The sequence below is a fragment of the Parambassis ranga genome, chromosome 5 (genome assembly GCF_900634625.1).
Source record: "Parambassis ranga chromosome 5, fParRan2.1, whole genome shotgun sequence".
Taxonomy (NCBI): domain Eukaryota; kingdom Metazoa; phylum Chordata; class Actinopteri; family Ambassidae; genus Parambassis; species Parambassis ranga.
In genome coordinates, this window is record NC_041026.1 from 26,270,463 (window position 1) to 26,287,843 (window position 17,381).

The window sequence follows — 17,381 nt, forward strand, 5'->3', positions numbered from 1 at the left end:
AGCTGTAGCCCAGCACTGACGGGGTGGTGACCAAGGCATAAAAGGAACGATAAAGCTAAGATGTCTGAAGATCTGAGTATGAGATGCCTTCTTAGGGGTTAATGATGTGTGTAGAATTCAATGTGGCTGGATGCTTAAATTAGTTGATTTATTTTTATTGCATCTTTCTTGGTAGCTTTTTAAGGAAGTTGGCTGTCTGGTTATCTCTTAACTGTCACTCAAAGGTGATTAATGCTGTAGCAAGGCTAATTGACTTTCCTGTTGTCAGTGGGCTTTATCTCTGGCTGCTGTTGCTCATCTGAGATCACCAATGAAAGATGAAAGTTAAAATATTCTGCTTTGTTTGCATGACTTATTTTGGCTGTACATTAGTTCTTTTTCAATTTCCATGGATCTACAGTAAAGACCTACAAGTGGCAGAAGGTCTTTTCTTAATCAAACATAGCCTGAACTGAAGGATGAAGTACTAGTTTTTTGGAAGGGTATGACTACTCAAAAATGACTACAGAAGCTTTTTTTTCTTTCTTTTTTAAATAACCTTACTTTCATCTAAAGGTACGATAGAGGGTTAGATAAAAGCATTCAAGCCTTCCCAAAAAATATGAGCTTATAGAACAAAGTCAACCAAAGCAAGAGACATCTAAGGTAGTGCATTTACCCCTCACAAAAAAAGTCTTTCTTAGCATTATTTTTGGCTGAGATCAAAGCTGTTGTGATTTGTGAAGTGGTGATGTCGACTTCACTAAAGCCACTGATTGTGCCTGTCCACAGCAACAGACGGGGTCTTGCTTGTGCTGAAAGCATGTAGCAAAATCCAACGCACCCCCACTTCCAACCTCTAAGCATGCACTCTCTGCAGCCAAAAAAAGAGCAAAAGAAGCATTGTTGTGAAAGGGGCCTGTCGAGAGCAGCGAAAAGCATAATTTACAATATGACACGGTTGATGCCTTTAGATACAGGGGGTGAGTGGGGGACAATGTGATGGTGTTGGTGTGGGTGTTGGCTTGACCAAAAATGTGTTTCCTAAGCACACACAGCTGTGCACATGTTCAAAAAGAAAGCATGAAAGCACTGAGTTTGGCTGCAAGGGACCGCCTCAAATAATATATCCATTAAATGTGTCACATCAAGGAACAGCTGTGAACATGAGTCCTTTCAAATTTTCATTAAAAAATTATACCACTGTGCCAATGTTTTTTACACAAAAGCCTCAGTGTAATCTTCAAAAGGGAAACGGGTAACAATGATTAATAGCCTACGAATAAGTAAACGTGATGCCCCATCTAGATCCATTAGCATCAATTATAGCAAACCTGGGCTGGCATTACAAACAATGATCCAGATTAGGCTGATGATCACATCCCAGACATATGAGCCTTCTAAATGCCAGCACAACTTATCATACTTCAACAAGCCCGTTCAACCATGACCATTAGATTCATCACAACCTGCTATGCCTTAAGGACGCTCTTTGTCTTCAAGTGCTGATGCTGGGTGCTGTTTGCATGGTGTGTGAGTATCACAGCCCCGGTTAACTACATGGTCATATTGGAGTTTCTGTATATGATACACCTGAATAGATTTTTTTTTTTTTACATCGGGTCACTGAAATAAATGAGGTGGGCAGCATGGTGTGTTGAATGTTTTGCAGTTAAGAGTGTATCAACACGCTGTGGGTAAGTTTTAACATTTTATTTCAGGATTGCCATATAAAGCTGTAATAACGTTACGTCATAACCTCTGAGCACAGCGTCTTTCTTCGGTTTTTTCTTATCTTAGAAATATGGTTGATTGTACAGCATTCAGCCTGTTAGTGTGACTTTACGCATTATCCCCTAACGCTTGCCTCACACTTGCTAGTGTCACTGTGCTTTTGCTGCTATGTGGTAGGAGTGGTTCATCACAAGTGAAACCAGATACAAACAGTGTGGATGTCATATATTTTTAGTTTACCTACCTTTTGTGACTGCATAAATATTGGTTTATTTATCGGTAACTGGAATGGTTGACTCTTCAGTACTTCTCCTTATTATGTAGGAAATACAGTCAGTGCCAGAAATATCCACAATCAATTATTCAATGGCCAACATGAATGAAGCATTAGACCCTAAACACCTGCCCCATTTTCTGATGCAAGCTTTTAACCTATAACCCCAAATATATTTTTCACCCTTTTTACCAAATGAGGACTCAAAAGAGTACATCATCTCACCTCCCTTCACTCTGTATCAAACACACTCGCACTCTCTCTATGGCTGGACACATGGTGGTTCTCAAGAGTGATAACTTGATAGTGTGCTGCAGATAAAAAGTAAAAGCCACAGTATACCCATTAGCTATTTACACCTCATTAACTAAGTCAATATACTCACTCCACATTATCACAACAGCTGAGAGGAGTCCAAAGGATTTATTTGCATTTAAATGAGGTATTTGTGTTTCCCCTCAGGGCTTTAAAGCATACTCTTGTGACATCAGAAATTTTGACCCCTATGCAAAATACGAATTTGACACTGTATAAGAAACTCCTACGCCACCCAGGAGATGTTTCAAAGCAATTTTCAACTTTTCAGATTTATACAGTATATGTATATGTATGTATATATATATATATATATATATATATATATACATACATATTTTTTCTAACAGCTGGACCTCCTTGACATCTGTGGTTGTGAAGGCTTGAATAAGCTCGTCATTGAATTCAAAGCACAGCCCTTCTTTCAGAACCACCCATATAAGAGGTCCATGCTGTATTCCAATATTGACTATAGAGCCTGTTCATCAGTATGAATTATGGGTGTACATCTTTAACATAATCACTGATACAGAATCAATAGACATACTAATCAAGGGCACAAAGTATTGAGTGGGGGCGCCCACTGCCCATCAGTTATCCTTGCCTCGGGAGGTAGACAGCCACAACCCTCGCGAAGAGCACCATAATCCATCAAAAGTTTGTGACACGGAGAGGAATGCTGAAGTGTTTGGACTCCCGCCAGTTTCAAAGAATAACCTTGAAGGCGTCGTGGAGCATGTAGACTAACAAATGTTAACTGAGGAATATCATTTTGCAGAAGAAGGGTTTCATTGTACAGTGTGTTTGATCTGGTTCTACAGAATATATGATATGTTCGTGGAAGGAGAGCGCTGCTGAGCAAACACAAACCAGCCCGTGGGGTTTTGGCTCAGCCATGAATATTAAAGTCATAAAATATCACAACCAACAAGTGAAAGGTGGAAATAATATAAGTTGGCCTGAAATGACAATACACTGCAAGTTCAACAACACCAATAATACATTTTGGAGGGATTACTCACCAGGAACCAGATTAAGACACAACTACTACCTACTTAATTAAAGTAAAAGGCAGAAATCCCTCACACCCACGAGTGAATTAGAAGGTAGAGCATGTTCACTGAACAATGCTTTCCTGAAAACAGGAGCTCCTGTTCCCAGTGACTCACTATTAGGATTTCATTATCATTTTTAAGACCCAGTTCAAAATTAAATATCGTTTGACCTTCACACTGAGTCAAAACAATTAACTGTGGTGGTAATTCATTTGATTTCATGAGCTTATTGCAGTTTGCCATCACTAAGACTCCAGAGAGTAAACCCACACACTCATGTCTTCAGTAAATGTTAAGATCAACTAGTTTTGTCTGGCATATACTCAACAACTTTAAAATGCCTGCTTTGTGGATCATTTGCATTATTAATGTACAAAAAAATATAGGTGCATTATTTTAAGGTAAAATGTTACCTTGCATCTGTAGGCAAATTACTTATTTAAGATCTCCACACTTCTTTTGGTCAGTGCACCGACAGATAAAGCAGAAGACAGCCAAAGCAAAAATGCTGTCAGCTGATAAAAGAAGAAGTTTGTCCAGCGCAGAGAGTAAAATGCTTTTTCTGGCAAGCTGACTGGCATCAACACTGGACAGCAGAACAGTGAAGTGCTCAGACATCAAGGCCAGCTGCTGTGATGTGCTGTGGAATGCTTGAGGACTACGATTTATGGATTCAGTTGCTAAAGTGCACTACACACCGCTGCAGATCAACACACTGGTAACATAGCCCCCATCTGCACTGAGCCACTTCCATCTTTTGGAAGAGATGAGGTGTGAGAAGTCTTAAAATAATAAGTAGGCCTTTAGATAAATATTTACTTTCAGGCAAAATGTGTGCAACACATTCTTATACCCATCTCTTCACATTTTGGTCATGGGTATTTACAACAAACCAAAATGATTGTCACTGCCCGTCAAGCTAGACTTTCTACAAGGAGTCCCAGATTTGAGCCATGACAAGTATAACCATATAACCACCACCAACACTTCCATAAAGACAAAAACGTTTCTCTAGACTGTTATCAAAACAACAAGCTAAAAGTTGCTCTGTTGCTGTTGTTCTATGAATGATGCCTCTAACTTTTCATACAATCGATCCATTGTTCACATGAAGATATTGATTACTGCTGCTTGAAGTGTTTTTATATCTCCACTAATGGCTTTAGATTTAAACATGACACCTTCACTCTAAGTGGACAATTTTATTAGAGTTGGGCTATCTCAAAAATTAAGTTTCATAATGCTATAACTGGAGAGTGAAGCATTTGGATAGTGGTAACACTGGAAGGTTAAATTAGTAAAATTTTGTATTTAATTCAAAAGCATGGAGGCGAATAGATAGAATGATGATGAGAAAGTCAGTTCACTCAAGACAGATCCTTCAGAATCCAGGAAAGACTCCATAATGAGTGTGCCTCATTAAAACGGTCCCAGCTTCCGTTTATTTTAAATGTTGAACTTTCTACTTTATTGCTCCTTTACCATTTTGTGCTGTCTGTCTGTGTGCAAAAAACTGTGGGTGCTTTGACAACACATGCAACACAAGAAACACCGCAGAAAATTCTGTCAGTCCTAGACATAGAGCATAGAGCCTTGGGGTTTGGTGACAACGCACTGTTTGACTGAAAAAACAGTGTCTCTGCAAGTCCTGACTTTAGGAGCAGGGTCCATCTTCTTCTATCTAAGATAGCTGAGACTGTCTCACACTGGAGGACATGGAAAGAATAGCTGCTGATGTGAGTAGCACCTTCTTCTACATCACTGAGCTACAGCACAAAAAACCCTTTTAAAACAAGCTTTTGTGTTTCTATTTGTGTGTGCAGAGTTAAGGTTTTTGACCTTGTGTTCAGAATGCATTGTGCAGTTTAAAATTGCATGTGTGGTGAGCCTAAAAATAAAGCTAGCTTTTCCTGATAGTTGAAAGGTTTATTTTTTTACTCAAGATAGGGGTTACAGTGTTTACCAATAAATACAATCTATATGTCATCGTGAACATGCAGTGTATACCATTTTGGCACAGTTTCTTTCTTTATTAGTTTGATTGCAGTGCTTTTACTGTTTGTCCAGAGGTGGGTTTACATGTGCAGGGCTGAGCAAAACTAAAGTGCTCGAACTGAATCACTCACTTAGTGCAGTAAACATGAAGCTGCAGAGACTGTACAGTTTGCAACATCAAATTCACTTCGAGTCAGATCTTGTGTATCTCAGAGAAAGCATTTTCCATGTGGTCAGGTGGCTGTTCCTTGAAGGTGACAGGAGAAGGCTGTATCACAGAGAGATCACACACTACAGATACACTCACACTGAATTGCCGATTTCAGCCAGAGGGCATGCAGTTGAGGCTAATATCCAGATTCAAGCCAGTTCAATTGAATAATGGTCACTTTAAACATACCAGTTCATTGTCTAATACATTATCGGTAGCTAGCAGCATTAGCAAAATTAAAAATATTTAGTGGAAATGGTATAAAATAAAGTCCTGTAATATCCTGCAGTTTTCTTCCCTTTAAATCAAAGCAACACCAACCTTGTCTTTTGGTTCACACTTTTCAACACCCCTCTCTTGTGACTCTCAGACCTGCTGGTTCCTTCTGGAGATGCCATTCTTTAAAAACAAATCAACTCGCAGGCTTTTATTTTTTACAAAAAGGCCCAGTAATTTTCCAAAATTGCTGGGCGCTGTAGGTTTCATGCAAATGTTACACAGGCAGGAGAAAGTGGAACCTTCTACAGCAAGATTCATATTTGATCCTATTTTATGTTTTGTATGTATGTATTTAATGAGTATTTATAGAAAGTTGTATGTGGAATTGATTTAGAAAACAAGTTATTAAGACAACTTAATAATAATAATAAATTTTACCATTATTCACCTCCTAATTTGCTGCTGTATTAAAAATAATCAAACCAAAACATTGCCAGCATGGTAGCAGACAATGTTTTTCTTCTATACTTTCCTTCCATACTTCTATCAAACAACAGGTTCTTTGACACACTCCTAAAAATCTACACTCAGGTGGTCACTGTATTACGCGCATCCTGTTTTAACAAGAAATGCATCAATTACACTTATAGAAGCTGTGCTGACAGTATAAGATTAGACTAAAGTTTTTAAAATCTCTAACCCTCTTGACTTTTGACCTTTCAGGTGTAGCAGATGAGCATTTTTATAGTTCCAAATGATTACTCCCATTTTTGCTCTGAAAGCTGTAATTGCCACTGGGCTTATTAGAGGTGTGAGTAGGCTCAAACTCTGCCTTGTGTCAAAATCACAGTCAAATTATGCGTAAAACTAATTACCAGCAAAAGGTCACGATCTTTACAGGAAAGAAAAAGGACTGGTGAAATGCTACTTCTACCTAAGAGAGAGTGTGTGTGTGTGTGTGGTGTGTTTGACTGTGTGTCTCGTGGGAGCAGGATATCGCTGTATGACTCCCTGCAGGAGGAACAAACTTATGCACTTTACTTCCCTTTAAATTTATATAAAAATGACATGACACTCTCCAGTAACAGCAGTTGCCCTTTAAATTATTTGCTTGAACCTTCACCATTCAATCATGCTGTGGAGTTAATTAAGCTATACCAAGAGTAATAAAGAAGGTAGATGACACTCGGTCATACATGCACACACTGACTCTGTGACAACAACTGAAGGTTGGTAAGGTCAGTCCCCAACAATTGATGGAAGTGTTATCCTATCATAGTGGAAATCCACCAGCAAAATCAGATCATGGATTGACTTCCTACTGGTCTGGGGAGACAAACAAATGGCTTGAGACATATTGGTGGCCTTGTCCCGGAACGCTAAACCTCAGAATCTAATCTGAGCTAGTGATCACTCACTTGCTGTTAATGTCATCATTTACGCCTGTCCAATAACTGCCACATACAGTAGGCACGTATTGACTGGCTCCTGCTTTAAGGGCATGAAGTCCAGAGGCTGTCAGTTACTCTCATCAAGATCCATCAAACAATCAATCATCATGCTGGGCAAAAAATTAGAAGAAAAAAAGTCATTAGTCTGCAAAACTGACTGCTGAATCTGCATCTTAGAGGGATTTTGGGTTTTTAGCATCTAAATTCCACTATATTTAGTAGATGATAACTAAAGTCAGATGCATTGTTGCATATTCAGATCTTACACACTAACTTGTTCACCTTACAATATGCAGATTAAAATTCAAATTGAAATGGATCACTTACAGCACCTTGGAGCTGTATTAAGAAAACACTCCCAGGGACATGGCGTACTAAGCAATGGTTAGCTGTTAGCCATGGTTAGGCTGTCCATGTGTCCACACTGGCAGCCTTCATCTCCACTGGTCAATTTGGCAATTCTGGTTCTATTCTGCCTATTCAGTTTTGGATACATCCGTTTTTTTAACTAAAACTAATTATATTTTTGTCCACTCAAGGATAACAAAACATTCTTAAAATCCAGAACTGTTTCTAAAAGTAAACAAACTTATAGAAATAGTGGGTCTATATTCTACCTGCTATATTTTTGGACTCCATCAATACAGTTAGACATACATAGTCACTATAAAGCTTCATGCAATGAAGAGAAGCTGCAAATCCTATTGATGAGCAGCAGTTCTTTAATAGGGAACTGCATAACTAGTAGCTGTTGTTTTAATTACCTTTATGTTGTTTGCAGGCTGATGTTTGATCTGCATCAGTGACGTGTAAACTCCAGTCAGCACACACAAGGAGCTAATAGCTCCCCAGAGAGCTGTTTCTCCATGTTAATCATGTCATCAAGCACAACCCACAATGTTATCTCTGCCTGCAACTGAGTTGTCTTTTTTCCACTGCCTTTAGTTTTTTGTTTCCAAGGGAAGCTCAGACGCTGCAAATGTTTGCCCAGAGAAACACAGAAAAAAATAGACTCACATGCAAAGGTTAGACTGGCCTCTCGGCTGACGATGGTCCCAAAAGAGTTGGAGGCGAGGCACTGATACGTTCCAGCATCTTGGTCTTTGTTCAGATGGCTGATTCGGAGGTTGCCTCCAGAAAGGCTGTAGTGAGATCCAGATTTGGGACTGATGTCTGTGCCATTCAGTTTCCACCTAAAAAAATGGAGAAAAATGAACATGCAAATGAACAAATTAAACAGTGTTCAGTGTAGATTGGGGTAATGGAAGGATTCCAGAGTACAACACTATGAGGAACATGACTTGTACATTTGATTGTTTTTCAACAGGAGAGCAATAAAGGTGGAAAGGGCCCAGAAATCATGCCCTCCAGCTTAGTGTTAATCTAAGCAGCAGTGAACCACTATGGTGCCAAGGACTTGACTCCCTGAGAATAGATAGCATTGCGGGCCATCCATCTTGCCAGACCCCAGTCAAACCACATAAAAATCCTGCTTAATCATTATGGTGGCACAATTAAAACAAATGCCTGCAAGCTTGCCTTCACACTTGTGCATGCTAGACCCGTCCACATGATTATCATTGGTGTTAGGGGTGATCAACGAAGGGTATAATTCACTTAAAATGGCAACAGACTTTCCAATCTCTCCACACAGATGCACCTTATTAAAAGAAACACAGGTGGGAGGGGAAATGCTTTCAAGCTATAGCTTACTTTAGGTGAAGCAAAAAAGAGCACACATGCAGGTATTTATTATCAATGGTGTGTCACCATCAAAACAATAAAAGCTTCTGCACAGATGAACAAGCATGAATTATTGTATTGGAAAAATGGACAATCCAGATTTGATCAGGGCCCAGGGTGATTTTACAGCTGATTATTTCTTTGAGTTGAACGTCTAAATTTCCTTCTGCTTGATTTTTTGATTTTCTCTGAATAATTACAGGTTGAGCCGAGAAAACAATGCATTGTTTCATTTGGAAGAGAAAGCAGCTTTGAAGTGAAGAAAGGGGGCTTTTCTAAAGCCCTTTTGTACAGTAGACAGAAGTTGTGCAAAGCTGTTTGCTGTACTGCTATCTTAACTCTTCTTATGCCAATTTGGTGCCTTTGAAAAAAAATAACCTTAGAAAGTAAACACTGACAGTGCTGTTGTAGTATTTTATGCTGCATTATGTCAATTTTTTAAAATATACTATGCCCTTTAGAACTGGTTTATTAGTGTATTGTAGAAATTTGATAATAAAATACTTTCAGTTCATGGTTATTATAAAACTAAAAAAAAAACTAAAATAAAACTAGGTGTGAAAAATTACTCATTCCTCACGCCATATACAGACCCACATTTCAGGTCTGAAAGTATTACATATAAAAAATTTAGAAAGGCTGCTAGCATTAGTTATTAACATGAGGACTAGCTGCAGGAACAGACATCATGAGAACATCTTGGTTGTTCCTTTTACGGCAGTGATTCATACAGTAGAAGGGCCAATAGTTATAACCATAGAAACTAAGGTCTGATGTTTTTTAACCCTTGTACCCTCCTCAATTTTACTACCATCTGAACACCTTTGTGGCCAAAAATGTACACACCCTAAAAAATATATTTTTTTCATAAATAACTTAAAGAACTTACTAAAATCTACCAAACATTTAACCACTTCCAGGATTCTAACCAATTGAATGCCAGTTTGAGTACTTCAATGATGATTATTTTTTTTACAAGAAAACATAATTATATTTCATGTAATGCACCTACTATGTACAGTAAATAGTAGGTGTATGGCACTTTCATGGTAATTAAGGTCTTGGATATGATTGCATTAGTATTATTTATGTAGTACCAGATACTCCATTTGGACAGCTTTGTGGCCAAAAGTAATTTGTTTGTGTGTCTGTGTGATCATTTTTAAATCAGCAACTGATTTGTTAGTGTGAACATTTATTTTTTTTCAAATTGCAACAACTTTAAAACCTTCAACAACAAAAGAGAACACAACAGAAAATATGAAATATGGACAAATCTGAAACAGAATTATCCAAGCTTTGACTATGCCATGTATGTGTGAGAAACAGAGAGGGAAACAGATAAATGTATTCAGAGTAAGGTGTGTGTGTGTGTGTGAACATTTTGGGCCACCAAGGTGTCCAGAGGGTGCAAAAGGCATCAAGATAAGTATAAATGACATGTAATAGAAACAACATTGGATTTCAAAAATTTGAAAGAAATAATCCTGAAAAATTCCATGCCACAAGCTGTAACTCAGCAAAAACGATCAGCAAATAAAAAGGTTGAAAAAACATTCCCGAGGAGGGCACAAGGGTTAAACAAAACCAGATAAATTTTATTCCTAAACCTAAAAAATGAAGTTCTCTGACTGACCCTGACCCAATGTAGAATGAAGGCATTGCAAAACAACAAGAAAAGCATTATAAAACAGAGGGTGAAACAAAACATGAGCACAAAAGCTGTAATGGCACCTAAAGTACTTGTTTCTCTGTGTTAATAACTCAGTCAGTGAGAGATAGGTCCAAACTGAATCAGGTGAGTCCAATCACAAGGAGCATCCATCTGTATGTGGAGTCCATGGCTGGACAATTCGTTTTTGGTTTTACTGTTTGTAGGGGGCGCTGCAGAGCCATTTTGTAAGTCATTGTTGCATAGACATTTTTTGCAATCATGGCATGACCAAATTTGGTGAGTATTGGAGAATGTTCAGGGGGTCAAAATTGTGCCCAATGACGCAGAAAAAAATAGCCCATAATAATAATAATAACCTTTTGCATTTCAATAGGGCTCTGGCGCGTTTCATGCTCGGGCCCTAATAAAATAAGAACTGCTGTAACTAAGTAAGTTTTATTCGTGTGGCCACACACTGTCATTAGTAGTAGCTGAGTACATGAGAAACAATGTCAGGCGGTGTTGTTTACCACCTACCTGCACTGAAGCGTCTCACAAACAGCAGGATATTTTGTTGGTCAGGACACTGCAGCACTCACAAAATGCCTCTACAGACTTTTTTTTTCTTTTAATAGAAAAAATGTGTAGCACAGTGGTCTTTCATGGCCCTTCTCCAGTTCAGTGATAAGTAAGCGCACACTCTCAAGAGCCTTATTGCTACACACAATAGAGAAGAGCCTGGGGGGACGTGGTTACAGTCTCGCAGGACTACAGTGGCGATTCATTTGCAGCTAAAGTGGAACAAACAAAAATTAACATAAATATTTCACAGCCAAGTAACACCTTTCAACTTCAATGGCACAACAAAGCGGACAGGAGTGCGAGGGGGAAGCAACGCACCAAACCATAAGTATCATGCTCAGAGTGGCTTCCTCTGTTTCTGAAAAGGCATCCTATCAGCTATGAATGCCGCCCTTTCACAGTTGTAATTGCTCGGAGAGGCTCTGCATTGTCTCCACAGAGAAACACTTTAATCTGTGACAGCTTGAAAACCAAAAGATTCTCTCTGCCAGTCGTCGATTTGGTGCGTTATCTGGGCTTTTCTAAAACATTAGACCAGCTACCTAATTGAGCCTGGAAAATGTTTTGATATATGTGAGTGAGTAATCATGTCCTATGATGAAAAGGAAGAATTTACCCAGTTGGAGGAAGACATTGCAATTGCCTAAATGCACCATTATCTGTATGTGTGAGGGGTATTTAAACATAGTAGTAGTTAAAGATAACTGGCCTCCTGCTGCTGCAATTGTTCTTTTGTGACAAATTATGTGGCCTATGAAAACTCTTGTCACTTTGCGCCAATTAGATAACAACTTTAAAGCAGCTAGGTGACAGATATTAACATTTTCTGTGAAACCCCAGCACACCGATCTATAAAACATAAGATAAGCCATGAGAAGAACTTTGAATAGAGAGATGATGTCACAGTTTGTTCTCGGTGGGAAGTAAAGCAACAGATCACGTCAAACACATGTAAACTAGATTTATTTAATAATTCTGTTTACAGTGATTTACGATGGCAAGCAGGCCGTAACAGCAGTTCCATTTGTTAGGCACATGCTTTATGCAATCATGTAGCAACAGGCCCTGTACACAGTGGCATAATACCACACCATCTGGCTTATGAGGCTGTGAATGTTACGCGGTCTGTTACGTTTCTGGAGCCTGGTGCTTGAAAAATTTTATTTTGATTTATTTTGATTTTTTAAAACTTAATTTAAGAATATTTAATATGATAAAAGCTATAAAAAACATTGAATTAGAACATAAAAAAGAAAAATCTCCCACCATACATCGGTCAGGTAAAGAACACTAAGCAACAGGCTAGCTGGAAAAGCTGCTATATAGCCAGCATGGCAGTACAGCCACTTACAGGCATATATCTTGACCTTTTTTTTTTTTTTAATAAAACCTGGAGTGATATTTAGTCCCCTGACTGATTCTAAATCAGAGCCTCCTACCAGGTAACACATGTAAGCATCCTGCTTATGTAATTCTGAAGAGAAGAAAGGCCCCTACCTTTTCCCTTCCCTAACCCACAAGCGTCATAGCTTACACAAATACATAACACTTGTATGCCAGTGGTTACACCGAAGACTGCTATGAGTAATAGGGATTTCATGAATATTTATATTTTAATTTTATATTTATTCCTGCAACATTTTGAGCATGCATGCTTTGCCAGTGTTCGTGGTTATGGTCAGTTTGTCCAGCTGAAGTGTTTACAGTGGGATTTTACTAGCAGTATATTTGTTGCTTAAGTTTTCTTTTGCCCTGTGCTTTTTTTTGAAGTAAATATTTTGCCATCAACTCTTTGGAACATATTGTGTAATGACTTTGTGTAATTTCCAGTTGGTCAGCTAGTGTTGTTGGGTGGTAATTTTCAGAGACAAGAAGAGCATGAGTCTACTCATCTCGCTGTCACAAGGTAAGTAAGCATTTTTTCCCAAAATGTCTACCTAGCATCTGTAAGGATAAAGTTAGCATTTTATCTCCCTCTGTGTAACTATTACTGCTATTTTGAGTGCCTCGAATTGGATATTTACACTACAGCCTACCCATTTTCTCTCCCCAATTGCCCTTCATTCAGATTTAGTTGCAGACAATGCTGAGCACACATCTTCAGCTGTGGCATGCAATGTAAACACTGCAGCTCACGCTGCCACAGTTTACTGCTGTGTGATGTGCAATTAATGAAGTTTGAGCATGATTTAGCTCATGTCTGCTCTTTGCAACACATCTTTAGGAGGCGGCAGCCGCTCTGACAGGGCCGCACAGCGACCTTGACAAGAAACAGCTGATTAGGTCATCCTTTAAGCTGGATCAGTCCCAAGTATTAAATGTACCAATCCTTCCAAATCTCACCCAAGCAATTTCAGTGAGCAAACATGATTGATTTGAACTTTTACTTGCCAGAGACACTGGCAACACACCACCCTTTCAACAGACTAATGGCCCATGTGAGCAGGAAATAAAGAGGGGGGAAACAGCTGCTCTTTGAACTCTGCAGCAGAAAAGATGTTTGATGCATGCAGAGCTAAACATGCTTTCCTAGGCTCCACATAGACAACTCATGTTTCCAGCAGGGGGGTTGAAGAGAAAATCCACCACAAAATAGAATTCATGTAAGACATTCCTATGATCCTGATCAGCTCAGGCTTGATTTGAAGGGATGAGCAAGTCTTTTCCAAAGCTAGAAACAACAGAGCCAAGATGCCTGTTGCTGTATCAGGAGTCCTGGAGCAGTTTCTCTCACACTGAATGGAAATTTGAGTCTTGAGGACACAATTACAATACACCCAGCATGATATTACAGGATATGGACACTCTCTCTGCTTTATAACTGACTGCAATAAAGCACATTTAAAAGAGCTAACACTGTTTGAGGCAATAAGAGGCAAATCTTATTCACTGTGAGTGAGTTCAGGCTTTGTCAGATTAAAAACTTTCTGGTTTCTAGATTTAGATGATGGATGATAGATTAATCTATGTAAGAACAAAAAAAATGTATGTTCACAGATAGCAAACCTATCATTCTTATTTTATAACCATTACACTGTGTAAACATGTTCCACACAATGTGACACCTTCTGGTTTGAAAATGTATTAATATAAAAGACAGAATTGCACTAGAATAGAAATGCACATTTTGTAAGCCTAAATAAAGAACTGTCTACAAAGCAGTAAGAAACCTTCTTCTTGTAAAAACCTAATTGAATTCTCGGCTTTTTACTCTTTGTTTAGGGAGAATGACAACATCCATGCACAACACCATAAACAATTGTATAGTGGACAGTACCAGTCTTCCATAATTATAAAAGCAATGCTGACTGGACATTTCCCTTTGTGATAAATATGTCTTCAGCACTGTTTTTATTATGCTTCTGTTGCAGGCAGTGTCTGAGGTGCTACCTAACCTGATGCAAACATTTTCTTCTATCCTTGTATTTGTATCTATTTGTTTGATGTTTGCATAATGAAATGTCAGCCTGTGCTGGGACAGCATACAAACAACAATAAGCTGAGATGATGCTGATGCCAAAAAAAAGGAAAATAAAGATCTGAGGTTGGGTTTGAATTTTGGATGGTTGTTGACTTGAATCAGCAAAACCTCAATGAAAATTGAAATCTGTCGCTTAGTACATGTGCTGTTTATAGCTCTAGCCCAAACTCAATATGTTCATCGTGAGGGCCCTAAATTATATCTTGACATATTTTTTTCTTTTTTAATACATACATAGAGCCTGGATAGCTCAGTTGGTAGAGAAGGCGAAGTTATAGGCGAAGTTATTTTATGGGGTCCGATCCCAACTCCTCCCTAGTCATTGTTGTGTGTCCTTGGGCAAGGCACTTTACCCGCATTGCCTCCTGTGCATGCTACTTGCTGGCAGCCTTAAGCAATTTCCCTTCTGGGATTATTAAAAAAAATATATAGGTTCAACTGAAAATATATGGTACACAAAACAAGACTTAACATTTGTTGTATTTCTGTTAAATCACTTCATTCTACACACCTCCTTTAAAAATGTGCCAAAATATTATTTGTACTAATGAGACTGTAAAAAGTCTGTAGACTTTGAAGTGCCATGAAGGATTCACTCAGTCACATGAGATAAAATCAGTAAGAACAGTATTGTAGCCTACTAGGTTTTTTAAATAAAAGAATGTAATTTCTATATGCAGACATGATTTTATTATCATATTGTTATATTTCTATATTGGTCTCCAGAATACTTGCAGCAGTCAAATCTGAAGCCACAGAGGACACACATACACTCACACAGTCAAGCTATACCTAAGAATACATCTGCAGGGTGAGTGCTTTGTTGGTATCATTATTTTATAGTCTGGTATTATTATCTTCAGGATGTGTTACCAATAAGAAAAATCAAGATTGACCAAGGCACTTTTTTCTTTTTTTTTAAGAAAGTTTTTAAGATGAAGCTCTGCTTTCACACACTCACTGGTAAAGAGGAGGTGGGCTGCCCTGGGCTTCACAGCTGAACACCACCTCCCTGTTCTTCTCCAGAGTCTCCACAGGATACACGATGCTGCCAGGCTGCTTGGTGAAGACAGGACTCTGCAGGACACTGCTCCCTGTGGCACAACAGGAAAAGACAATACAGCTGACTATCAACCAGCACATTGGCAAAACAGCCAATTAGTCATCAGCAGAAACAGGTTGCTGCTGCTTTAAGTCTTCTTAAAGGGCAGAACCACAAGCAGACAAAACATATCAATTTGGACCGCCTGTCACGGCTCCACAACACTGAGAAGACTGATTTGAAGTGAGACGTGTTCTTAGCAACTACTGAGGAGGTAATAAGATATAGAGCCTGATTTATGTTGAACAATTGTCTAGAAAAATGCCTCCATTTACTTTCATCAACTCCATTTTATTTGTCTGTTTATTTATTTGCCCAGTGATGTTGGTATAAGGTGCCCCCGCATTTGGTTTCATGTTGTCAGAGGTCTTTGTTGTAAATGACACAACAGAAGTCTCAGTTACTCCATTAAGACAGCCCATTAATGCTCCTCATGCATGCACAAAGCCACACTCATTTGTTTGTCCAAGCTTAAATTGCAACCAGAATAGGTTTGATTCACTTGTGTCTGGCGCAGCTCTTTTCTTTTTTTTTTCTTTTTTCTTTTTTTGGTTTGCGAGTGATTCTTTTTTCTTATAGATGGTTTTATCAAATTGAAAGAAAAGAATGAAAAGAAAGACTTTCTCCTTAAAGAAATCTGTAGTCTACAAAAACAGATTTTTTTCCCCTTTGTTACTCTTTAGAAGTCTGGGCCCATTCTTTGGTTGAACAGCTGTGTTGATGACACAGGAGGCTGTTTTTTATGGGTGCATTATAACCAAACAAAACACACAAGAATGACTATAGAACAAGCTTCTGACATCAAACAGTTACAGAGAGGAGGGCTAACAGTGCAAGATAAATAATGGTGGTGTGTGGCCTGTGTAACATATACGTTTAATGTGTTGTCGATAAAAAGTACTATGAATTAAAGCAGAAAAAATAACTGTGATGATGGACTACCAATACTTGCCCTAAATGTAATTTTAAACCCATATTCGGTTCTCAACCTATTAATGTCATGAACTCCCATATTAAATTTTAGTTTTTTCATGATTACAGAAATCACACATTTTTTTTAGCTTAACAGTCTGATATTTTGAAGCTTCATTAAAACTGGTGTTGGTCAGTTGATGATGCTGTTCGGGGTTCAGTCATCCTAGTATAACTTAATAAAGTGAAAATCACTACGGGACCCTAACATGTTTAAAAAGCTGGTCTAATTACTTGAATCACAACCTGTCACAGACGTATATGTAAGTGGAGATGGTGTGTGTCTGGGCGGTGAAATCAGGATATCAAGCATTATATAATGACATGGTCTCAACCTACAGCAGACGGTGAGATGTGCCTGCTGCTGTTCTCACTGTGGATAATGAGCTCTACAATATTCAGACAGCCTGCATCAGTGTAGGACTTAGAGCCAGGTGATGACATTAATATATTATCAGGAAGTCAAGAACATTTTTTTGCTCTTTCTCCTTCCTTATTGGGTTTCTATGCTTATCCATGAGTAAAATATGGTCTCATATAGCCTCTCCTGACTAGGAAGTTACCTCATTAATGAGCCTGAACTGTGAGAGGTGGAGGGAGACTTAAATGGAAGT

At 38.5% G+C, this 17,381-nt stretch overlaps 1 protein-coding gene across 1 annotated transcript in view; it reads right to left on the bottom strand.

Moving 5' to 3' along the window:
* The window catches only part of cntn4 (contactin 4), a 133,237-nt gene that overhangs the window by 73,053 nt on the left and 42,803 nt on the right, over positions 1 to 17,381 (bottom strand). Inside the window, exons 3-4 of the mRNA XM_028406752.1 lie at positions 15,655 to 15,787; positions 8,251 to 8,426 (exon numbers count right to left, since the gene is read on the bottom strand). Coding sequence (XP_028262553.1) covers positions 8,251 to 8,426; positions 15,655 to 15,787 — 309 coding nt within the window. The remainder of the gene's footprint in view (positions 1 to 8,250; positions 8,427 to 15,654; positions 15,788 to 17,381) is intronic.